At 37.8% G+C, this 23,537-nt stretch overlaps 2 protein-coding genes and 1 pseudogene across 3 annotated transcripts in view; all 3 read right to left on the reverse strand.

Moving 5' to 3' along the window:
* The window catches only part of LOC113023833 (polymeric immunoglobulin receptor-like), a 10,928-nt gene extending 8,917 nt beyond the window's left edge, over positions 1-2,011 (reverse strand). The window contains exons 1-4 of the mRNA XM_080302748.1: positions 1,936-2,011; positions 1,387-1,713; positions 813-1,133; positions 433-726 (exon numbers count right to left, since the gene is read on the reverse strand). Coding sequence (XP_080158874.1) covers positions 433-726; positions 813-1,133; positions 1,387-1,713; positions 1,936-1,972 — 979 coding nt within the window. The 5' untranslated portion in view covers positions 1,973-2,011. The remainder of the gene's footprint in view (positions 1-432; positions 727-812; positions 1,134-1,386; positions 1,714-1,935) is intronic.
* A 4,666-nt stretch (positions 2,012-6,677) lies between these two features.
* LOC145419343 (polymeric immunoglobulin receptor-like) lies at positions 6,678-11,612 on the reverse strand. The gene is made up of 7 exons (XM_080302749.1): positions 11,484-11,612; positions 10,953-11,279; positions 10,351-10,671; positions 9,966-10,259; positions 8,057-8,101; positions 7,602-7,691; positions 6,678-7,506 (listed from the first exon to the last, which is right to left on the reverse strand). The coding sequence occupies exons 1-7, from the start codon at positions 11,518-11,520 to the stop codon at positions 7,466-7,468; spliced, it is 1,155 nt and encodes a 384-aa protein (XP_080158875.1). The 5' UTR covers positions 11,521-11,612; the 3' UTR covers positions 6,678-7,465.
* Positions 11,613-13,177: 1,565 nt separating this feature from the next.
* On the reverse strand, positions 13,178-23,488 carry LOC113023831 (polymeric immunoglobulin receptor-like; annotated as a pseudogene). Its single transcript, XR_013909620.1, has 10 exons — positions 23,357-23,488; positions 22,607-22,692; positions 18,894-22,435; positions 18,277-18,583; positions 17,871-18,191; positions 17,449-17,748; positions 16,837-17,049; positions 16,436-16,537; positions 16,267-16,343; positions 13,178-14,391 (listed from the first exon to the last, which is right to left on the reverse strand). The product of XR_013909620.1 is annotated as a polymeric immunoglobulin receptor-like (transcript).
* Between the last annotated feature and the right edge of the window lie 49 nt (positions 23,489-23,537).

Consider the following 23,537-nt stretch of genomic DNA (forward strand, 5'->3'; position numbering starts at 1 on the left):
GAGAAGCTGGAGAAATACCAAGGGCTCAGAGAAGAGCTCGAGAGGATGTGGAGGGTGAAGGTAACGGTGGTCCCCGTGGTAATCGGAGCACTAGGTGTGGTGACTCCCAAGCTAGGCGAGTGGCTCCAGCAGATCCCGGGAATAACATCGGAGATCTCTGTCCAGAAGAGCGCAGTCCTGAGGCAGCAAAAAGTTTTGGTAGTGATTTACCAGCAGTAGTAAGGCTCAGTTGTTGTTGTTTTTTTGTTTTTGTTTATTTATTTATTTTATTCTTTGGGTGGGGAGCACTGGACTAACCATTTTTATTAGATCAAACCTCAGACAATTGAATGATCACCTACTCTCTATTTCCATAATGGAGCTCAAACAAACACATATCCTACAAATATATTTATTGTATTATCATAGTGTGTACAAAAGTGTATAACATACCTGACAACTGAATCTTGGTGTAGTTTCCAACTCTCCACTGTGAGTCTGATCCACACCAGTATGTCCCAGCATCAGCTGCCTCCAGCTTTGAGATTATCACAATGAAAGAGCTGGAAGAAGCATCTTGTAGTGTGAATCTGCTTTGATTCTTCAGCATATCTGTGCAGCTGTTGTGCTGGTCTCCTTTGCAGAGGAACTTCCTGTTATCCCGGTGTTGTGAAGGATAAGGACACTGCAAAGTTAGTGGATGTCCCACAGTACCATTTATTTTAGTTGATTTGACACAGCAGAACTCTGTATGAATGAAAGAAAAAGGTTATTTCAGAATCATCAGATATTCAACGGATGTAATTAAATACACTGTAGCTTTGACTGCTCACCCTCAACTTCCAACAGAACTGCAGAGAAAACATTATGGGCAAAGTTTCTTCGGACACCACAAAGGTAATACCCTGAATCCTCTTGGCTCAAACTGGTGATGTTCACTGTAAATTTTTTTAACATTTTATCATCATCAAGTCTGAATCGTCCATTTTCCTTGTTGTCAGAGGTGATTAATGCCTGCTGAAGACATGTGGAGGGCCGGTTTCCTCTGCAGATGTACTTCAGGCTGTTCTGGTACTGATGCTCATACGGACAACTAATGGATTCTGAATATCCCTGATAATTCAGAATTTTGGTCACAGTATCACAGCAGTGGTCTGTCAACAGGGGTAAAAGCATCAGAAGACATGTTACACCCATTAAACAGCTGTATATAAAACTTAAGGATTTCATATTGAACTCAAGTTTATATTTCTAAACTTGTGACTGTTTTCCATCATTTGATGCTCATATAGTGGTTTAAATTTTACAGCAGAGAAACAGATAATGCTGAACAAACAGATACTATCTATGAATTCCTTATCTTTAACTGTAACTCACTTTCAGTGTGCAAAAGAAGTCTTTGTTTACCTTTTACTAATTTCAGCTCGACTTCAGTGTAAATATCTTTTCCAGTTCTGGTCACTCCACACCAGTATTTTCCAGCATCCACAGAATGAAGATCAGAGATGGTTGTTGTGAAGATTCGTGCTGTTTTGTCATCATGGATCCTGTATTTATTTTTCCTTGATTCCGATGTTGTAACAAGAACATCACTGTCACCACAGTCATTCTTACACAGGTACTTCTCATAAGACTCGTAACCCTTATCATAGGAACAGGAAACGTTAACCGCACTCCCCACATTTCCAGTTACATGGATCACCCCTACTGCACTGGTCACACACCTCAGAGCAACTGGAAAAAGAATGTGAAACGTTTTTGTGTGTGTATTTTCTTTGTGGTCATCATGCAAGATTTCATACTAACAATGTTAATGCTGTATAACGAAATTACCAAGACTGAAAAAGCATTTGGCCTACCGTTCTTCTAAATTACTAGAAGAGATAGATGTAATACTTGGTCTACATCAGCCTTTGATCTTTATATTTTAGTTATTTACCAGTTTAAACAACTTACTGCAAAAGGTGAACAGCAGGTTTTGAAGTCTCCTCATCTTTGCTTTAGTTTGTCCAAATAGAGGCTTGACAGGAAATTTTCTCAGGTTTAAAAAAAATGATGGGAACAATAGGCGTTATTTAATGCCATAGTAATGTGAAGGGAGGGGTAGGGCTGGACCATCAACACAGATGGAACATTCTTAGATGGGTTTCTGAAATAGCTGACATATGCCATCTAGTGGTTAAAGAAGTTTTCACAAGCTTTCCATAATAGCATAGAATAGAATAGAATAGAATAGAATAGAATAGAATAGAATAGAATAGAATAGCCCTGTATTGTCATTGCACATGTACAATGAAATTGTGTGTGTGTTCCACACCTGCCGGAATAAAAAATAAATAGTAGACAGCAGGAATCCCTTTTTAAAGAGAAAGCTATTAAAACAAACTACCACTCTATTGCTAAGTAAAAGACAGAGACAAAAATTAATAAAAGTTAAAGTATGAAGAAAAAAGCAGGAGCAACTGAAAAGGCTGCATGCTGGTTGACATATGCGTGCTGCACAAAGAAGCTGGAGGTGTAGGACCTGATTTACCTGAAGCTCCAACCAGAGGGCAGGGGGTCAAACAGGTGGTATGCAGGTTGCAAGGGGTCACCTGTGATGGTCCTGGTTTTCCTGAGACAGGAGGAGTTGGTGATGGCCTCCAGGGGTGGCAGAGGGCAGCCACCCCTGGTGCCTTCCTGTTCTCAGTTGTGGCCCCTGCGTGCCAAACACACAGGGAGTAGGAGAGCACACTGAATCGGACTGATTGATGCCAGTTGGTGAGCAAGTCTTTGATCCAGGAGAATTTCACAGGGAGAATCTGAGGGTGGTCCAGTTTGGCATTATGGCATAGGTGTCAAACTCTGGCCCGTGGGCCAAATTTGGCCCGCAGCCTAATTACATTTGGCCCGCGAAGCCATACCAAATTACTATTAGAGCTGGCCTACTGGTATTATACAGCTAATATATATATTGTTTAGTATTAAGCTTTGCTTGTTCCATATTCAGTTTTTCAGCAAAACGTGTTTGAGTTCATAAGAAAAGATTCATTCTTATATCTGGAGGAATAAATATATTTCAATAAATGTTAATGTTAGCCCGCGACTTTGTTCCAGTTTTGAATTTTGGCCCACTGTGTATTTGAGTTTGACACCCCTGCATTATGGTGTTGAATGTCAAGCTGTAGTCCAGGAAGAGCAGACAGACTGAGACTATGAGTAAGCACTTGCAGATAGTAGGAAGGAAAACCTTCCTTTTAACAGGAACAAACCTTCTGTAGAACCAGATTCAGGCAGCCACCTACTGCGACTGGTTGGGGTGAGAGGAGGAAGACAAGACAAATGCACAAGACACACAATAAATGGCACTGTTAATAGCACTGGCACTGTTATAAATTATGTCTCAAAAGAGCCATAATTTATAATAATAAAATTGACACCACAAAATGTTCAAAGTTGTAAAAATGCCTAACTAGTTAGATTTATGGTTTATTTTGGCGTTGTAAGCCATTTTTAATAAAAACTTGTCAAGTAGAATTAATTACATCCTACACACGTATGTAAGGCTGGCATAACCTTGGTCATAAACCTGTCAAAGATGACTGTAACTAAGGTGGATGATAAGGTCTGTGTAGAATGCCCAGAAAGTTATGTGATTCATGGGTTGTACTTCATGGAGGAGGAAAGGTACAAGGAACCTCAGTCAACATAAGTGAGGGTTCAGGAGGGCTCTCGCTCTTTCTTACTCTGTCAATCTTTTTTCAGCTTTTTTTCCCCCTCTGTTTTCTTTTTGTCTTCTTTTCTCTTTTTTCCTCTTTTTTTTCTCTCTGGCACTTTGTCTTCCACATATACATATGCGTAAGGCTCTACACCCCAGGGTCCCTTTGCTTTGTGTTGACTTGCTGTTCTGTTTGTTGAGATGTTATGTTGTTTATATGACAAACCCTATTATTTTTCAGAGGATGTTTTTGAGTGATTTGTCATTTTGCCTATATCATTTTTCTCATACAGTAACAGTTGTCCTTTTTTTGTAATTCATCCCACATTTCTTCTATTTGGATACCATTATGGTTTAGAGTTAAAGGCTGTGGAAAATTGCCTCTTGCCTATGTGACTAAATCTATGGAATACTTAAACACCTTCAGCCTGAGGCAGTTTGCGACAAACCAACAGCTATCACATGCTAAACCCACTGCTACTCTTTAAATGGTCAAACTCATATGTCTCTGGAATCAGTCAGTTCTGTTTCTAGAGTGATATTGATTACATAAAATGCTAATGTACACTGCAGAGTTTAGAACCCAAATACAGACACATGGAAATCTAATGCAAATGAGCCTTCATTTTGGGTGGTAAAAAAATCCATAAACAGAAGAGTAAACAGGATCTAAAACTGGCTGGAAACACAGAGAGGACATTAATAACACTGGGAAAACAAAGACAAAGGACAAGCAGGTCAAGGTCACTAGGGAAAGTGGACACAAGAAGATAACAGTAATTTTAGACGGTGAATCAGGAGGGGAAGTAAACTAAACATGAGGCATTACAAATAAGAAACTATCAAATTATACACTATTTAACAATAACCATAACTAAATAGGGAAATATAAGCACATACAAGATACAGCCTCACATAGAAATTTAGGTTCACACTTCTTGAAACTGAGGGTCTCCATCTGTCTAACATGTGTGTTGTTTGAAGTTAGGGCTGCCATCACACCCAGAGTCAGAGATTCACACACCTCTCACTCTGTCTCACACATCGGTTTTCTTGCGAAACTGAAAAATAATTTCACAGTTTTAATGAAGTTATTAACTTTACTGTATAAACATGAAATCTTGCATTCTGTTCAGAGTAATGTCACAGGTCAACAGCAGCATGGTCGCTTTCCTATTCAGTTAGTAAACATGTTTACAGAGAGACATTCTTTGTCGTGATGCAACTCTAATGATTCCCATTAATAATCCCAATGATCTTTGCACATTACCCAAATGTGCAAAGAATTTCCCCCATTTACAAGCTGTTTTGTTATTCAAAGACATGCGTATCTGTGTATTCAAAGAATAACATGAATATGATGATAATTGTAGTTCAATGCATCAAGTTCTGTTTCTTCCTAATTCATAAACACAGTGGACATTTGAAGACATCACATAGAACAGTGTGTGTAACATAAGCAACAACACAAATAACCTTATGCAAGAAGGTCAACAGAGACCAACAACTGATTTCGCTTCTCTAGTACATTTTAGCTCCTATTCTGTTCTGTTCTTAGTGTTAAACAATGAATATGTCATTTTCTTCTGATCTTACTCCAGCCAACTGAACCAACATATGTATTTTCTCATTTTACTCACTTTCAATGTACAATTGAATTTTAGTTTGCTTTTATTTACCTGGTACCAATTTCAGCTTTATTTCAGTGTAGATAGTTTTCAAAGCTCTGGTCACTCCACACCAGTATTTCTAAGCATCGGTAGAATGAAGATCAGGGGTGGGAGTTTTGAAGACACTGTTATGTTATGATGAATTGCATATTTGTTTTTCACTAGATTTGCTGTTATAATAAAATCATAATCACTGCCACAGTGATTCTTACACAGGTACTTCTCTCAAGGTACTTCTCATAATCCTTATCAAATGTATTGTAAAACTATTGAATTCACACACTGAAGAAGCAGAGTAAATCAAATATTTGATTAGAACTTTTTTAATCCAAAAGGAAATTGGTGTGCCTTTTATATAGTCAGTGCAATTAAAAATAAAGTCACAGGATTCACTTTACACCAACTAAGCTATCACAGTGCAAATAGGCAGAAAGTGACACAGTGAATAAAATTAATGCATGAGGTGAGACGGTGAGATGGACTGTCCCCGAAGCTGAGGAGTTTTTTTTCCAGCATCCTCCTCTCTGACACACTACCTCAGCTACCTTTACCCCGCTTCTCCAGGAGACTGCACACACACACACACACACACACACACACACACACACACACACACACACACACACACACACATATATATTTCTGTCATCTGGAAAGTCCATGATAGTTAGTCAGGAAAATCAAACCTACTATTTTAAACAACTTACTCTCTAAATAGCAATTTATGTTCTATCTCTAAAATGGGAGTTATTATTATTAATTTTATAAAGTTAGCTTTTAAAATTAACACACATGAAGAGAATCTGATAACAGTTCATGAGTAACAGGATTCTTTTCCAATACACTTATTTAAATACTCCACCACAATAACTGTATTCACTGCTACACAATAGCAGTGACATTGAAAGCTAAGGAAGGAAGTTTAATTTCCTGGCTCCTCTGAAGGATGTCCGTCTGCAACGGGCTGGAGGTGCTTTGAAAAACAAAAATAATTCTACTGTTAAACTTAAAATTAATTCCATGCACTTTTTTTTGCTTTGCTTATTAATTCTCTTTACACTCATGTTGATAATTTATATTCTGGTTTTTCTACAATTTTATAAAAACAGCAGATTTTGTTATGAAAATCAAGCAAAAAACAAAACAGTCTTCTGCTGAAATTTTGTATCACGGTAGATTTTTTTTTTTTCTGGTAAAGTTTTGATAGATACTTCATCTCCACCGATATCCTCATAGTGGCTACCAGTCATCTCAGCTTCTTGAGTTCCATTAAAAACAACAACAACACAATAAACAGAACTATGAGTGACATGTATTACAGACACTTGGGATTTCATGGAAACATTTTTGAATGTTCTATTGTAGCACTACAGCCAGTGTAGAATGTTTGTCATTGTATGTCATTGCATACAAGTGTATACCTCCACTACTGAGGGAAGATACACGTATGTCTCTCCAGAATTGTAATATATTTAAAGAAAACTGAAGAAAGTACAAACAGTTGATACTTCTTTAAATACAGAATCTAAAACACAAAGACTGAAATTATCAAAACAGCAGCACATAAATTATGTATCCATGGTTCTCTAGTGTAAGTGCAGGCTGCTGGCCGATAGCCTCCCCTATGTGTCACAATAAAAGACTGCACTATGATATACTCATTCATCAACAATTAATGTCAGAAACCCACATAGAACTTAAACAAGGCCAGGGAAGCACTTCTCTTGTACATAAGTTATTTTCTTGAATACATAATTCAAGTTTCCAATTGCAATTATACTGACCTTTGTGACTTTCAGCTGTTTGCCCACTGTCACAGAATGAGACTGAACCCATGCTATAGTGTGGACTTCATCAACATTCATACATCACTTTGCTATTTTCTCAGCATCAAAAATAAAAATGTATGGGCAATGACTCCAAATGGGAGACTTCATGAAATTCCAGTTGTGCTACATTACAAATACATTTTACATATTAAATGCAACTAAAAATAAAAATCAGTCATTTATTTTATGCCCTATATTTATAATTAAGTGTATTAAAGAAACAAAACTCTATTAAGGCTTTAAACTTCTCTTACTCCACTTTCTGCTGCCCCCATCGCTTCCTCTGAGCTCTATAGCTTATTTTGGGTATTTCTGCTTGTGGCTTCATCACCTAAAAACAGAGCATTAGATTTGGTTACACTTTTTTGCGTGCTTTTCCATATTTGAATGTAAGGATCTCTCTGTGTATATGAATGTAAATGATACCTTTAACTGTGGAACGTCTGTACTTATAAAGAATAAACAGGACACACATCAGTAGGAGCACAGGGGTTACAATGTAAACCACATAGAGTGCTGGAAAAAAAAAAATAAAACAGAACACTGTAAAAGCATTTTTAAAGCAAGCATTTTCCAAAGCATTCAATTTTCACAGGCATAACAGCAGAACTGTGGGCTTAGTTTACATAATGGTTTCATTATCTTTTTATTAAAAGTTATGTGTATTTTAACTTAAGTGTTGCATTGATGCACACATCCATTTGATTTTTAATTTGAATTAGAATTTTTTTTTTCACATTAGCTTGAATTAGGCCCAGCATGCACTCAAAACCACATGTTAACCCTAATTATATTGTGGAAATGTACTTATTTTGCTATTACTGTTGTCATAGCATTTAGCAGCTAACTAACAGACACATATACTGTATCTTTAGCTTTACCTGGGTTATTTGTTTCCAGAGTTCCCAGAGTGTGCTGCAGAAAAGCTGTAGGAGAAAGCAACTTTATTTCAACAATGACATTAAAAAAATGACCACGGCAACTCACACATCTGTGGGATTGCTCTGTTCTATGTTTCAGCCTATGATGTTGATGCCAACATGGCACGACTGAAGGGATATTTTGAATCCTACAAGAATCCCAAACTGTTGTTCCAGTCAACTGAATCGAACTAAAAATTAAAATATAGGAAAAAGGCACAACCACTGTCTAGATCAGCACTACTGTTGCAACGCAACCAGAAATACCGTCTTTGGTTCCTTGCTATACTTCTAGATGCTGAGAGCAAAGGTTTTGTTCTAGATTTCATGGTGCCAAAAAGTCCTTCACAATTGTTTTCCTGATACTGTAGCAAAGAGAAGTGTACAGGAAGTGTACAGTACACAGTGATATGACCCTCAAAGTTGACACAGTTTTTAACACAACTTATTCATATTCAATAAACCTGTGCATATTGTGTTGATAAAACATGACTGACACATGTTTAGATGAAGTAAGTTGAGCTCTTGGAATTTTTTGATCCTTCACAATTTTGTCACTTTATTCCAACACTATTCAATAACTTTCACCCCATTCATTAATTTTCACTTGGTCACTTAAATACTACATGTTGTCTTCATATTACATAATGTTCAACAAAGTCTAGAGTCTGGTTAACATAAAAATTTAATGGGTTTACAACAACTTCTATCTTCCTTTATCTGGATTGCAGGGGGGCTGGGCCATAACCTGGAAGTGATAGGGTAAGAGGCAGGGTAAACTCTGGAGAGTTTGCTAGTCTATCACATGGAGACAAACAATCATTTGCACTCACATTAATCTATCTCTAATAACTGCATGACTTTTAACTGTGGGAGGAAACCAGAATACCCAGTGGGAACCAACTGCACACTAGCAAGATTGTGGATTTGAACCCAGAACCTTCTTGCTTGAGGCAACAGCACTAACCATCATGCCACAAGCTGTCAATTGAGGCTTAACAAAAGTAGGAAAGCTATGAATTACAAGGCTTGATGCAGAATTTTCTGTACACTATTGTCCTTGACAGGTTAAACCATAATACATAGCGATAGCATACACGTGGTGTGTGTGTAGTTTTCTGTCTTTCATAACTCCAGTGATTTTCCTGCAGTTTGAAATCTTGTGTGATCTTGTGAATTTAATGTAGCTGTCGATTGTACTCAAGATGTTATGAGAGTTTATAAATGACGAAGAAATAAGGCTATTAAAAGGCAAAAAATACAATGAAAAGCCTTTTCATTGTATAAAGACATGAACGACTAGCAAAAATGACTTACAATTTTGAACATATGGAATAGGAATTGACTGCTAAAGAGCAAACAATATAAGTGTTAATAGTTAATTCAGCAAAACTAATTTTCTGTAATTGTAAACAAATATGGTTTAAAACAGCGCTTATGTTGTTGCCATAGGGTTTAGAACAGTAACCTTAATCAGTACATCACAGAGTCTGTGGCATCACTACTTTGAAAGTGACCATTCACACTAGGATCCCTCATACTTTGGCCTCCACTCTTCAAACTATATAAAGCTAGCTGATTGGAGAAGCCAGGATTCAGCTTCAAAAGCAGAGTTACCTGCAACTGTGTGAATCTGCAAACAGATGACTTCTTGCATGCGTGGTTGCTGAGTTCTTAGCACTGATTTTGAATTTACATGCAAAGAATTTAATTCACAAGTGGCAGTGAATACCTGTTCCAACAATTATTATTTCAGAGTGATTTACCAGCAGCGGTAAGTTTGTGGTTCGACAACTGAACTGATCTTAAGTAAGAACATAGCATACAAATCTATTCATTACATTATCCCGTATAAAAGTGTCCAACTCACCCGATAGCTCCATCTTGGTGTAGTTTCCAATTTTCCACTGTGAATCTGACCCACACCAGTATGTCCCAGCGTCAGCTGCTTCCAGCTCTGCAATCATCACCAAGAAAGAGCTGGAAGAAACATTATCATGGACAGTGAACCTGCTTTGATTGGTCATGTCCATGCAGCTGTTGTGCTGGTCTCCCTTACAGAGGAACTTCCTGTTATCCCGGTGTTGTGGAGAATAAGGACACTGCAAAGTTAGTGGCTGCCCCACAGTACCATTTATTTTAGTTGATTTGACACAGCAGAACTCTGTATAAATGAAAGAAAAAGATTATTTCAGAATTATCAAATATTCAACTGATGTACGGTAATTAAATGCACTGTAGCTTTGACTGCTCACCTTCAACTTCCAACAGAACTGCAGAGAAAACATCCAAGTCAGAGTTTCTTTGGACACCACAAAGGTAATACCCTGAATCCTCTTGGCTCAAACTGGTGATGTTCACTGTAAATTCTTTTAACATTTTATCATCATCAAGTCTGAATCGTCCATTTTCCTTGTTGTCAGAGGTGATCAGTGCCTGCTGAAGACATGTGGAGGGCCGGTTTCCTCTGCAGATGTACTTCAGGCTGTTCTGGTACTGACGCTCATACGGACAACTAATGGATTCTGAATATCCCTGATAATTCAGAATTTTGGTCATAGTATCACAGCAGCGGTCTGTCAACAGGGGTAAAAGCATCAGAAGACATGTTACACAAACAGCTGTATATAAAACTTAAGGATTTTATATTCAACTCAATGAGGAAGTTTACATTTCTAAACTTGTGACTGTTTTCCATCATTTGATGCTCATATAGTGGTTTAAATTTTACAGCAGAGAAACAGATAATGCTGAACAAACAGATACTATCTATGAATTCCTTATCTTTAACTGTAACTCCTGAATCCCTGTAACTCGCTTTCAGTGTGCAACAGAATTTGACCAAGTTTTTGTTTACCTTTTACTAGTTTCAGCTCGACTTCAGTGTAGACATCTTTCAAAAATTTTTTCACTCCACACCAGTATTTCCCGGCATCCATGGAACGAAGATCAGAGATGGTCGTTGTGAAGATTCGTGCTATTTTGTCATCATGTATCATGTATTTATATTTCACTGGGTTTGTTGTTGTAATAAGAACATCACCCCTGCCACAACTGTTCTTACAGAGGTACTTCTCATATGATTCATAACCCGGATCATAAGAGCAGGAAATGTTAACCTCTCTTCTCAGATATCCAGTGACATTGAGCACCCCTACTGCACTGGTCGCACATCTCAGAGAAACTAGAAAGATAATGTGAAAACAACAAAATAATTTAAATTTTGTCATGTCAGCTGTCGTGATAGCAATGATATTGTTGTATAAAGACATTACCAAGAACAATACCGGTTGTGTCATACAGCTCCTCAATACTAAAAAAGTAAAATGTACCATTCAAACTACATCTGTTGTTAATCTTTATATATTTACTCATTTAAAGGACTTACTGCAGAGGATGAAAAGCAGGTTTTGAAGGCTCCACATCTTCGCGTTGCACACAATATTATGCACACAATAGGAGTCCCTTCTTGCCACAGGAGTTTGAAAGGAGGGGTGGAATTCGACCTTTAACACAGAGGAGGTAGAGCATTCTTACTTGGGCTTTCCCTAAAAGTAAGTAGCAGTCATTTTTGAAACAGCTGACATATATCCTCTTATGGTAGAGGAAGTATTCAAACGTTTTACATAAACATCACTGTTAAAAAAAGTGAAACAGCTACATTGCATGAAATTAATTTTGTATATCTGAGAAACATTTGTGTTTGAAGATTATTGTGCTGTGTTCTCAGTTCATTAATTTCCTGGTTTGTTAATATTCAGAAAACAGTCTTAAAAGTGACCATTACACCTGTCTCATTGTCATTCACGCGTTCTCTCTTGCCTCTACTCACTTCCATTTGTCTCCTTTTCAGTGCATTTATTTTTTAAGGCAAGCTTCTTGTCTGTAAAACTCTCTGTGAAAAAACAAAAAACATACCTTGTATTCCAAAGTTTTGTAAATTCAGGTCGACTTGCAGCCTAGGTTTTACTCGTTCCACATGCACTTGTGGACACTCTTATGTTTTCAGCATGAAATTAGTTATAGGAAAAATATGGTTTCAGCTAACTTTTATTTATTGCACAGAAGTCCAATAACAGCACACTGCTCAGGTTTAGATCAGGGAGTCTGTCTCTTTCATGCCCCTCCAGGTTTTCTTAATTGTTCATGTGAGAGTTAATGTCTCCTTGTAAGATGACAGAGTCCCCACACAAAGTAAATTCAAGAGGTCTGGGTATTCTGAACTGTCAGCTGTTGCCTGCCGCCTCTCACAAAGGGCAACTCCAGATTTGAACAGAATTCAGGCCCTCTCCTAGAGACTGGTTCAAGAGCTCAAGCTGTGTGTTGAAATGAGCTGAACTATATCTAGCCAGGATCAGGTTCATTATTGTTAGTGTTATCAGAGTTTGCCAGTTTACATAGTTTAAAGCTCATTAGCTCCTCACCATGTAGTGCCATAGTCTTTAAATAACTAGGGGGAAAAAATCCATCCATCCATTTTCTTATCCAGTTCAGGGTCTGGAATGTATCCTAGATGTCATAGGCCAAAGGGCAGGGTAAACCATAGCGTGTCTTTGAACTGTGGGAAGAATCCAGAGAGAACCCATACAAGGTTGGAAACAGCATTCAAACTCCACACAGAAAGTAACTTTTGGTAACTTTTCTACATATTTTTTCAGACTTTTTTTTTGACAATTCATCAGCTGTTTCTTTCAAAACAGACCTCTTCAGCACATTTTGCTATGTAGCACAACTAGTACAAGACGTCTGTACTCAAGGTCTGTTGAGTAAAATTAAACATTTTTTACTCTGTGATTAGCAGGTAGGTGTGACTGTGAGCTGCAACCTTGCAGTTTTGGGATGTAGTATGCTGAGCAAACTCGTTAATGTTGGCTGATAACTTGTCAGAGTGAAGGACTGAATGCTACAACAACTTGTGTCAACATTTCCACAAATTCAGAGATTACTTCTTCACTCACAAATAGATTTAAGCAGTCTCACCAGTGATATATGCTAATATCCAAGAGAAGAGGGTATTTGAAGTGATAAAACAGCACCAGCAGAGTGCTCACAGTGACACATTAACAAGTGACACTGAAAGTGTAACTTTTGAAAAAAATGTTTAATTTTCTTCAGAGGAGGTGGAAAAAAATAAAGTTCATGATGTTAGTCAAGCAGCAACAAATTCTCTACAAATCTGAAAAGGTTGGATTAGTTTGAGTAACTGATCAGGTCAAGAGTTTTGTGGATTTTTCTGTTCCTTTTCTTTCAGTGTATTTTATTTTTACTTTACATATCTCGGGAATATAGTGCTATGCTCTTGTTTACTAAGGCAAAAGGCTAATTTATGTCAACTAATGATATGAAGTAATAATAAATGTACAATAATAATAAAAATATAATAATGTTATCATAAATTTAAGCTAAATACAGCATTACCATGTTAATAAAATAAAAGCACTGCACCTGGTAATTTTCAGTTGCAACAAACAGAAAAAAAAAATTACATGAAAATTGCAATTAGTAAACATAACATTTCACTGCTCGATTTCTGCCCAAATATCTGGAACTGAAGGACTCTGACAATGTAGCAATTTACATTAAAATAGGGCAAAAATAAACAAAAGATTTAAAAATGACTGTGCTATAAAACGTATTACTAAATGGTCCAACATTGGAATTCATTTTGCTTTGCTTATTTATTTACTTTGCACTTGTGTTAGTCGTTTGCATTTGAGTTCAATTTCATGAAAAGACTGCAGATTGCTGTTAACACTAAGCAATAAAAGTTAAAGCTAATAGCAAAAGAGTAAGAAGTGATAATAAAACAGAAAACACAACAAAGTTTCACTGAGAAAATAAGACGGCTGGATCACTGTATGTTAAGATTTGTTGTGTAACTGTTAATGATCAATCAAGTAGATTAATCTCTATACAGGTAAGACCAACGGTTTGACCTCAAATTAACACTCTGTTTATTTTATGTCTGTGAAGGTTCATCCAGGTCTTCGCAGTCTAAGGAGCTGGAAAGAAAAGCATCTGGAAGTTTCTTGAACATGTTTTATCTCTCATCCGAGAAGCGTCTTCAGTTCTAAGAGCAATTGGTGGAATTCTCTAAAGTCCAGACATGTTTCTTTCCAAACTCCTTAGACTGTTTATTTTCTATTGGCTTTGTGGAAATTTTCATTACAGTAGATGTCTTCAGATATTGTGAAGTTTTCATAGTCTTGTTCTTCATCTTCATATTGGGCACAGGCACTCTGTTGTTTGGAGGTCTGCTTCTTCGAGTACATCACAACTTCTTGGTTTCCATAAATCTATTCAGACACCAATTAACACACGCAATGTTAGTTATGTATTTTGGAATCTATTATGAAGCAAAGATTTTAAAAAGTATTTTCCTGCATTCAAACTAAAGTTGCCTTTTTAATGCAAGTTTCCACCAATGAGTATAACAATGGCTATACGCTCATGATTACACACACACAGGCAAGCTTATAAATCTCAACTTACATTTACTCAAGTGCCTTGAGGTGTGACTACTTTTGTGATTTTGTTTTATAATAAACTGAATTGAAATTAGTGCAAATAAGTTGCATGGTGCCAGACATTTTTCATTGTTGAGGTGTAGCAGGATTGCTCCGAGCCCAACTCGAATTACTGAACTCCGCACATACCTCTAAAGGAGAAGGCTGCAAGACTTCATTTTCCACCACATTTACTTGTGATGTCATTCTTTCAGTCACTACCCAGTGTTGCAGTCACTGATTTAAATAAGTTTAAATGACTGACTAAAAGTGGTTTCACTTGTTCTTGATTTACGGTATTGAGAAATGGTTAGAAAAGTTTTATGGCATATGATATGTCAGTGCTCACTGATTTTAATTTGTCTTTAATTTTAAAGGTTTTTCCATTATTTTGGTTGACTATTCACATAATTAGAGTTTTTTATTCTTGAGTTAGTCTGTTAAGCCCCAGGGATGTTTCTGAGGTTCCTGTTTAAAAATCACATTCCAATGGTGAATTGACCATTTCTCTGCAAATACAAACTCTGTAAACAATCTTGGTATCAAAAGAAAGGTAAAAACTATACAGAAGTTTTTCCTGGCCTGGTCTTCTATAGCATATAACCCGCTAAAAATATGCTGCAGTAGATTAAAAACTGAAGGAACCCACAAATCAATATATGGACATTACCTGGGCAAAGATTGCTCTGCTTCACCTCAGCAATATCAGAGTTACAGAGGTTTTATTAGGGACATAGCTGAAGGTTTTGTAGTTTGGCAGAATTTGGCCTAATCTGTGAAAGTTTTAATTTCTTCAGCATTGAATAGCAGAAATAAGGCTTTGTCAGAGGTCATTTAATTAAAATAATTAAAAATCCGCAACCAACAACATTGTACATAACAGTAGATTGGTGTGTAATAAGCAAGGGAAAAGGCACAAAATAGAGACTTTTGATGGGAAACTGTTCTCGAACTACACAGAGAGCTCTGCAGCAAGTGCGATTCTATCATGGTTGAAGAAACATACCAAAAGTTACAGGGAATTCATTACAATGTTTTTCCAAATGTGAAGTGTAGTTTTGGTCTTTTGCTGCTGCTTCAGTGAATTTTGGTTGGGCAGTTACAGTTTCGGAATCTTTGAGATGTCTGCTTTCAGCACTTAACAGCATATCTGTGTATGTTGAACAATCCGTGCTTTGTGTTTACATCTTTTGCTGTCTTGACTGTGTTTGGTGGTTGTTGAACGGTTTTGGGAGCATTTAGCTAAGATTCTGTAGGTAATTTCCTCCAGGGATCTCTGAGATATAATGCTCTCAAGAATAATGAGGTTAGAGAGAAAACCCATAAACAAAATGGACTGACAGTTATCAATGCCTCTATTCAATACTTTGCTTCAGAACCAAACATCTTGAGTTAGAATACGTCAGACACAAGGACCGGACTGAAACTGAATGGAAAAAAAAACACACCCAATGAATAACTCTGAAAGACCTTCAGAATTCCCGGAGAACTGTGGCTTAAGGGCAATTTTAAAAAATTACAAGTCTGGGCCTTTTTAAACAAAATGACTCGAGACTTTTGCACTGTATTGTATTAAACACAACTAAGAATCAATTCGTTTTATCCTGTAAGTTTATGGTGAGACATGTTATAGATATGACACAATTTGTACTTTAGTTTTCTTACATCATTTTCCATCGCATCAATCACTTCCTCTAAACCTTCTGCCTTGGGTGCATTTCTGTCCACAGGGGCTTCATCTTCTGAAAACACACAGCAGAAAACACGGTTATGCTCTTTTCGCATGCACATTTGAGTGGATGACTTTCTGCATGTGTATGAATGTAAAATATACCTTTTACTTTGTAATGTTTCCACTTGTAAACTACAACCACAAAGATGCCCATCAATAGCAGCAGCACAAGGGGAACGGTGAAAGGAACATAAAGTGCTGAATCTGAAAAGCAGAATGCAGTAAAAATACAAACTTCCTTTTTATGGTTTTCTTAAAGACACTTAGCAGAACTGTGGGTTTAGATTATATTTTATTAATAGTTGCAGCTGTTGACTACTGGTGCACACAACCATAGCTGTTTTTGCACTTAGGGTCATTTTGGTGTGACATACATTCACCCCCAAGGGACTTACTGTAACTGTAGCCATGAAAAAATAAAAGTAACCAAAGCTTATGGAGTGATAACATACTTGACCTCACAACATTAATGAAATGAAAAACACATATTGTATATACTGTACCTTTAACAGGTTGACCAGGAGTTTGTGTTTGAGCTTTTCCAAGAGTTTTCATTGTAGAAGTTTTTACAAGACTTTCTACTGTAGAAGGTACAGTTTTTCCAGGAGTTTTTACTGTAGAAGGTACAGTTTTTCCAGGAGTTTTTACTGTAGAAGGTACAGTTTTTCCAGGAGTTTTTACTGTAGAAGGTACAGTGCTGGTATGCTGCAGAAAGACTGTTGGAGGAAAAAAAACCCTCTTAGTTCTCTTAGAAACTTTATTTTAACACAAGAATCACATTTTAGTAGAATGACTAGTGCAGAGGGTCCTGACTGATACCCCAAGAATCTTAAATTATTCACACAACTGAAATTAAACTGTTAATTAATTAATTACTTAATTAATGTAGAAAAACCAGCCAGTAAAGAAGATGTAAAAAAAAAACCCCCCCACAAAAAACTGGCCTCTAGTTCTGTTTGGCATATATTATGTGCTTTGTGTGAAACACTATGAAGGCAGAGTTGTTATAATTCTATCACACTAGAAATAACTGAATCACCAGCTGTAGTTATGCTTAAATAGTAGTAACTCATAGCTCTGTCCATTTTTCCTTAATTTAAATGTATTCATCTCACCGACTGACAGCTGAATCTTGGTGTAGTTTCCAACTCTCCACTGTGAGTCTGACCCACACCAGTATGTCCCAGCATCTTCTTCTTCTAACTTTGTGATCGTCACTGAGAAAGAGTTGGAATAAATACCGCCTTGTAGTGCGAATCTGCTTTTACTCGTCACCATGTCTCTGCAGCTGTTGCGGTAGTCTCCCTTACAGAGGAACTTCCTGTTATCCCGATGTTGTGAAGGATAAGGGCACTGCAGAGTTAGTGGCTGTCCCACAGTACCTGTTATTTCAGTTGATGTGACACAGCACCACACTGTCAGAATGAAAGAGAAAAACTATTAAAGACTCATAAAATATTCAACTTTTTTAAAGAGTCTTTTAGAAGAAGCTGTTTTCTTCTGGTTGGTATAATGAGATATTACTATGACCTCTCACCTTTGACTCTTAGCTCAACAGCAGAGAAAACATCATGGTCAGAGTTTGTTTGAACACCACAAAGGTAATGCCCTGAATCACTTTGGGTCAAGCTGCTAATTGTCACTGTGAATATTCTTGGCATTTTTACATCATTAAGTCTGAAGCGACCATTTTCTCTGTTGTTAGAGGTGATTAGTGCATCCTGCAGACATGTGGAGGGCTGGTTTCCTCTGCAGATGTACTTCAGGCTGTTCTGGTACTGATTCTCATGAGGACAATTGATGGACTCAGAGTATCCCTCATAACTTTCAATATTGGTCACAGTATCACAGCAGTGGTCTGTCAAAAAGACAAATGTATTAATTTTACAGAAAGCAGTGTTTTCTGTCAGCTGATATAATGAGACGTTACTATGAATGCTCACCTTTAACTTTCAGCTCAAAAGCATAGAAAAGATGCAGGTCAGAGTTTCTTTGGATACCACAAAGGTAACGCCCTGAATCACTTTGGGTCAAACTGCTAATCTTTGTTGTGAATTGTGTTAACATACTGAATCGTCCAATTTTTTTTTTTTTTAGAGGTGATTAGCGCCTGTTGCAGACACATGGAGGGCCGTGTTCCTCTGCAGATGTACTTCAGGTTGTTCTGGTACTGGGACTGATACGGACAACTGAAGGACACTGAATATCCTGCATAACTTTCAATTTTTGTCACACTGTTACAGCAGCTGTCTGTCAAAAAGATCAACAGCATTAGAAGACACGCTACAGTCATAGAATAGAGATATGACGTTTTATTTATTTAGCTTGCTGTAACAAAATTATATGTAATGGATCTTAAGAAAACCTGAACTAAACTGAAACATTTATAATGGCTAAAACTGAGGTGCAGGTCATATTTATAGCATTTAATTTAAGTAATGTTTTATCAGTTATGTTTTTGTCTGTTGTTACATTGTAACCTATACAATAACAACGGGTTTATACATATGATTTTACCTCAATTCAACATATAATTCAATATTGGGAAAGGTTTATTTACCTTGGACTAATTTCAGCTCGACTTCGGTGTAGATATCTATTCCAGTTCTGCTCACGCCACACCAGTATTTCCCAGCATCCACAGAACGAAGATCATAGATGGTTGCTGTGACGATTCGTGCTGTTTTCTCATCACTGATCCTGTATTTGTTTTTCCGTGATTCAGATGTTTTAATAAGAACATCATCATCGCTGCCACAATCGTTCTTACACAGATACTTCTCATAAGACTCGTAACCTTTATCATAGGAGCAGGAAATTTCAACCTTACTCCCCACATATCCAGTCACATGGATCACCTCTTCTGCACTGGTCACACATCTCAGAGCAACTGTAAAGAAAAGACAGTATAAAAAATATTTCATTTATTTTGTCATTTCAGCACTCATACTAGCATTGCTATTACTAATGAAAATACCAAAATCAACAAAAGGTGTGGCACTGCAAATAAATAGTTATACGTTTAATCTAGATTTACCTTTAATCTTCATCTATTTACTTATTTAGTCATTAAAACAACTTACTACAGATGGTAAACAGCAGGTTTTGAAGGCTCCACATCTTTGCTTTGCTTCGTAGAAGTAGAAATTTGACAGGAAATAAACTGAAAATGTGACGCCCACAATTTGTATATTCACATCTAGGTAATGTTTAAGCCTTTTACTTCTGCATTTAGATCACAATTCATTTAATTTTGCATATTTGTATTTTCAATATAGAAATTATATCTTTAAAGTCATTAAAATTTATTAGGCTGGTACTGAAGAAATTGGTTTTTTTTATGATGAATTGAGCGTACCCATCATTCTGATGTTTAAACTAAAAAGAGTTCCTAGTAATTTAGTTGGTAAATTTAATATAGTATTTTATTTTCTTGCTATTTTTTACACTGACACATATATTTTCTAACTAAATGGTACTGATTACACCACCAGGGGTGGAGTTACACTTCAGGAAATATTACATTAGCCAGTGCAAATGTTTTAACAGTTACAAAGGCACACAGGCTCATTATTCACAAGACAGAGCAAAATAAACATATAAATGAAGCAATAAGGAACAAGTAACAACTCTGTAAATAATATACAAAAAACCAAAACAAAAAAAGGAGTGCACACACACACACACACACACACACACACACACACACACACCTGCGGCACGATTAAAACAAAACAAAAAGTTAACACGAAACAAGGCAGCACAAGACAATGTAAACCACAATGAATAACCAAACAATACAAGTCGACAAAACAGCAACAAGATAACAACAAGACAGCAGCAGGGTCGGCTTGTAACAACAGAGGGAAAAACTGTTTTCTGGGGTCCAACCTGCTAGAAACCAAATTGCTTAATGACAGGCTGTGGTCATCACCAGCCATGACAGGAATGCAGGCCAAATGCCAGGAGTCAGGGAAATGGAAATGAAATGGACCTTTGATTTGTTTTTTGTGTGTGTTGTTGTCATAGGGGTTGTCAGAATTTGTCTGGTCTTTTGCCCAGGACCGGTTTGCCTTGGGAGAACCTACCTTGAGCATATTGAGAGACAACACATCTCTTATAATCACAAACCCCTCCGATGTTATAAGGTGGTGATTCACAGAGGTGGCCTCAGGATTTCATCTTTGCTTTCTGTAGATGATGTGCTTCTGTTGGATTCATTAGGTCATGACCTCCTTGCACTGGAGCAGCGTGAAGCAGGAATGAGAATCAGAACTTCCAAGATGGAGATTACATATTTTTGCTGGAAAAGGGTGGAGTGCTCTTTCTGAGTCAGGGGCGAGTTACTGGCCCAAGCGGAGGAGGAGCGTGAGATAGAAAGAGGAGGGCAGACATTGTACATATCTGTTGTGGTAACCAGATAGTTGAATGTAAAAGCAAAGCTGCCAATTTATGTTCAATTTATGTTCAATCTACTTTTGTATGTGTTTTAGACACAAGGAATGCAGATTAGTTTTCTTTAAAGGGTGGATGGGCTCTCCTTTAGAGAAAGGGTGAGGAGTTTGCTCATTTGAGAGGGATTTGGAGAACAGCCACTGCTCCTCCATGCCTTATTAGATGAGGTATTTGGGGCATGTGGTTAGGATGCCTAAAGGACGCCTTCTAGGCAAATTGTTTTGGGCTTGTCCTACAGGATGGAGGCCCCAGAGCACACCCAAGATTCACTGGAGACATTATATCTTGACTGGCTGGGAATGTCTCTGTCTTCCCCCAAATGAGCTGGATGCCTTTAACCTGTATTATAATAGTTGTTTCCTAGCTATCCTAGCTGCAGGATTTCAATTAATGAGACACACAAGATAAACATGTTATATATCTGCAGGATCATTCTCCAAATTGTGTGTAACAGTATATGACTTTAAGGCCGTACTCACACTATGTCCTGCTACCTTATTTCACACCTGAGCATGAAAATAACCACTTCCCTGCTGACCTGCACTCACACTGTGCTTATCTGGAAATCTGATCAAACCTTGACTTGGTCAAATCATAGGCCTGACTCATAGCATCTTTCTGATAGCAGCAACACATTTTGCTCTCAGGACTCTTGTGTTCACACCGAACGCGATAGAGGCAGGCGGAGCGTCAGGTTTACATGTAAAGTCAATGGAAAGGCGCGCTGACCCGCGTTTGCGGCTCCCGCGAAAATTCGGGGAACAATTTTGTCCAGGTTCCTTGTCACCGGGGACTCTTTCACGACCAAGCGTTCAGTTACAGAGTCGGTGTGTCCACGGTGAGCCAGATCACCCCCCAGGCAGCGACGGCCATCTGGGACTGTCTAGTGGACGATTTCATGGCTGTGCCTTCACCTGGAGACTGGTGGTCCATCACAGAGGGATTCCAGGAGCGCTGGAACTTCCCTCTGTGCTGTGCAGCTCTGGATGGGAAGCACGTCCAGACAAAGGCACCCTATATATCATATAGGAGACACACACATTGATATACACTAAATATTTATTTCATTTTTTTTGTGGTGCCCAAATTTATGCACCTGCTTGATTTTGTTTAAACAATTATTGCACACTTTCTGTAAATCCAGTAAACTTCTTTTCACTTCTCAAATATCACTGTGTGTGTCTCCTGTATGATATTTAACTGACATTTTTTATTGTAACAACCAACGATTTATACAGGAAAATAATGTCTATTAACAAGGTTGCCCAAACTTTTGCATCCCACTGTATTAGTATATTTTGCCATTAGTATAATATGAAATAAATTCTACATGTGTCAAGTCGTGTGCCAACATTTGCTGTGTAGTAGAACTGAGACATTAGTTATTATAAAAATTTATTTGAAATAATATTAAAATTCTCAAACAGAAAAACATTAAACATAAATATATAAAATATAAGAATTTACAGAGAGACAGGAATAAAAAGGACCAGCTGCTCTCCAGAGCAGGAACAAGGCTGAGGAGGAACTGCTCCATTGGAGACTGGTGTGGACTCTTCAGGGATACCAGAATGGCCAGCTCCACCGCCGATGGACCGTCCTGGGACCCGTCCCTCATCTGCCTCGGAGCCGTCCTCCCCTGTGGGCCTGTAAAACAGCACAAAACACAAAGAAATGAGAAGGCTGCTACTAGATTTTAATTTCAACATTGAAAAAAACAAAACAAAAACAGGATATAATCAGATCGGTTGTAGATATTTAGTAAAGGTGATCACAAGGTAATCCCACTTAGTAAAAAGGCATCAGTGCTTGCTGTACATATCTGTGGGTGCAGCAGCAGGAGCTCAGGGACTGGGCAGCCAGGAGAAGCAACAGGGGATGCTCTGCTGCAGAATCAGTTGGTTCTATCAATACAGTATTAAATGTTAACAGGTTGAATATAATAATCATAGAGTAGACAGTGGTCCCTCATTTATTGCAGCAGGGGTTCTCAGAATAACTAGCCCCTGGTCACGCACTTTATACACTTTTTTTCCCACACACACACATGAACATTGGTCACAGTTCTCACAATTGATTCTCAAAGTGCAAACCTTTGTAGATTGCAAAACGTAAAAGTATTATTATGCCGCGGTTTGTCTTCATCTGCCCGCCACTTTCGTGCGCCTTTTCCCCTCGTGGTGCAGGTGTCTATTTCCGAATGAGGCTCATAGTTATGGGTGTTTTCGTGCTGTTTTTTCTATTGGACGTGATGGTTATCAAAACCAAACGTGATAAATTTGGCAAGCGCAGGAGACACGACACGGAGCAGATTTGTCAATCAGGCTGCAGAATGCAATGCTGTACTGTGCAATAAAAAATCAGCGAAAAAGCGAAGCAGTGACGGATGAACAGCGGGACCACTGTGTGCTGTTTATTAATAAACAATAAAATATATTCTTAAATGACAACATGCCTAAAAGCAGAACGGTATTTGTACGTCAGTGGGAAAATAGCAGTGGCTTGCTAGCTTTTGTGCAGCTTCCCCAGGTCAGTGAAAACTTTCAAAAGAGAAATGAATGAACTTACCAGGTTGCTCGATCTCTTCACATATCTTCCTCCAAGCTCGGTCCTTTTTATTCCTGTCTCGGTACAGAAAGCAGCTGGTGTCGTACAGCTCCGGGTTGTTTGCTACCGCATTGATTAGCCTTCCCCTCCATCTGCCCCTTTGAACTAGGTAACAGCCACGTCACCGGGCTCCTGATTGGTT

The sequence above is a fragment of the Astatotilapia calliptera genome, chromosome 6 (assembly GCF_964374335.1).
Source record: "Astatotilapia calliptera chromosome 6, fAstCal68.1, whole genome shotgun sequence".
Taxonomy (NCBI): Eukaryota; Metazoa; Chordata; class Actinopteri; order Cichliformes; family Cichlidae; genus Astatotilapia; species Astatotilapia calliptera.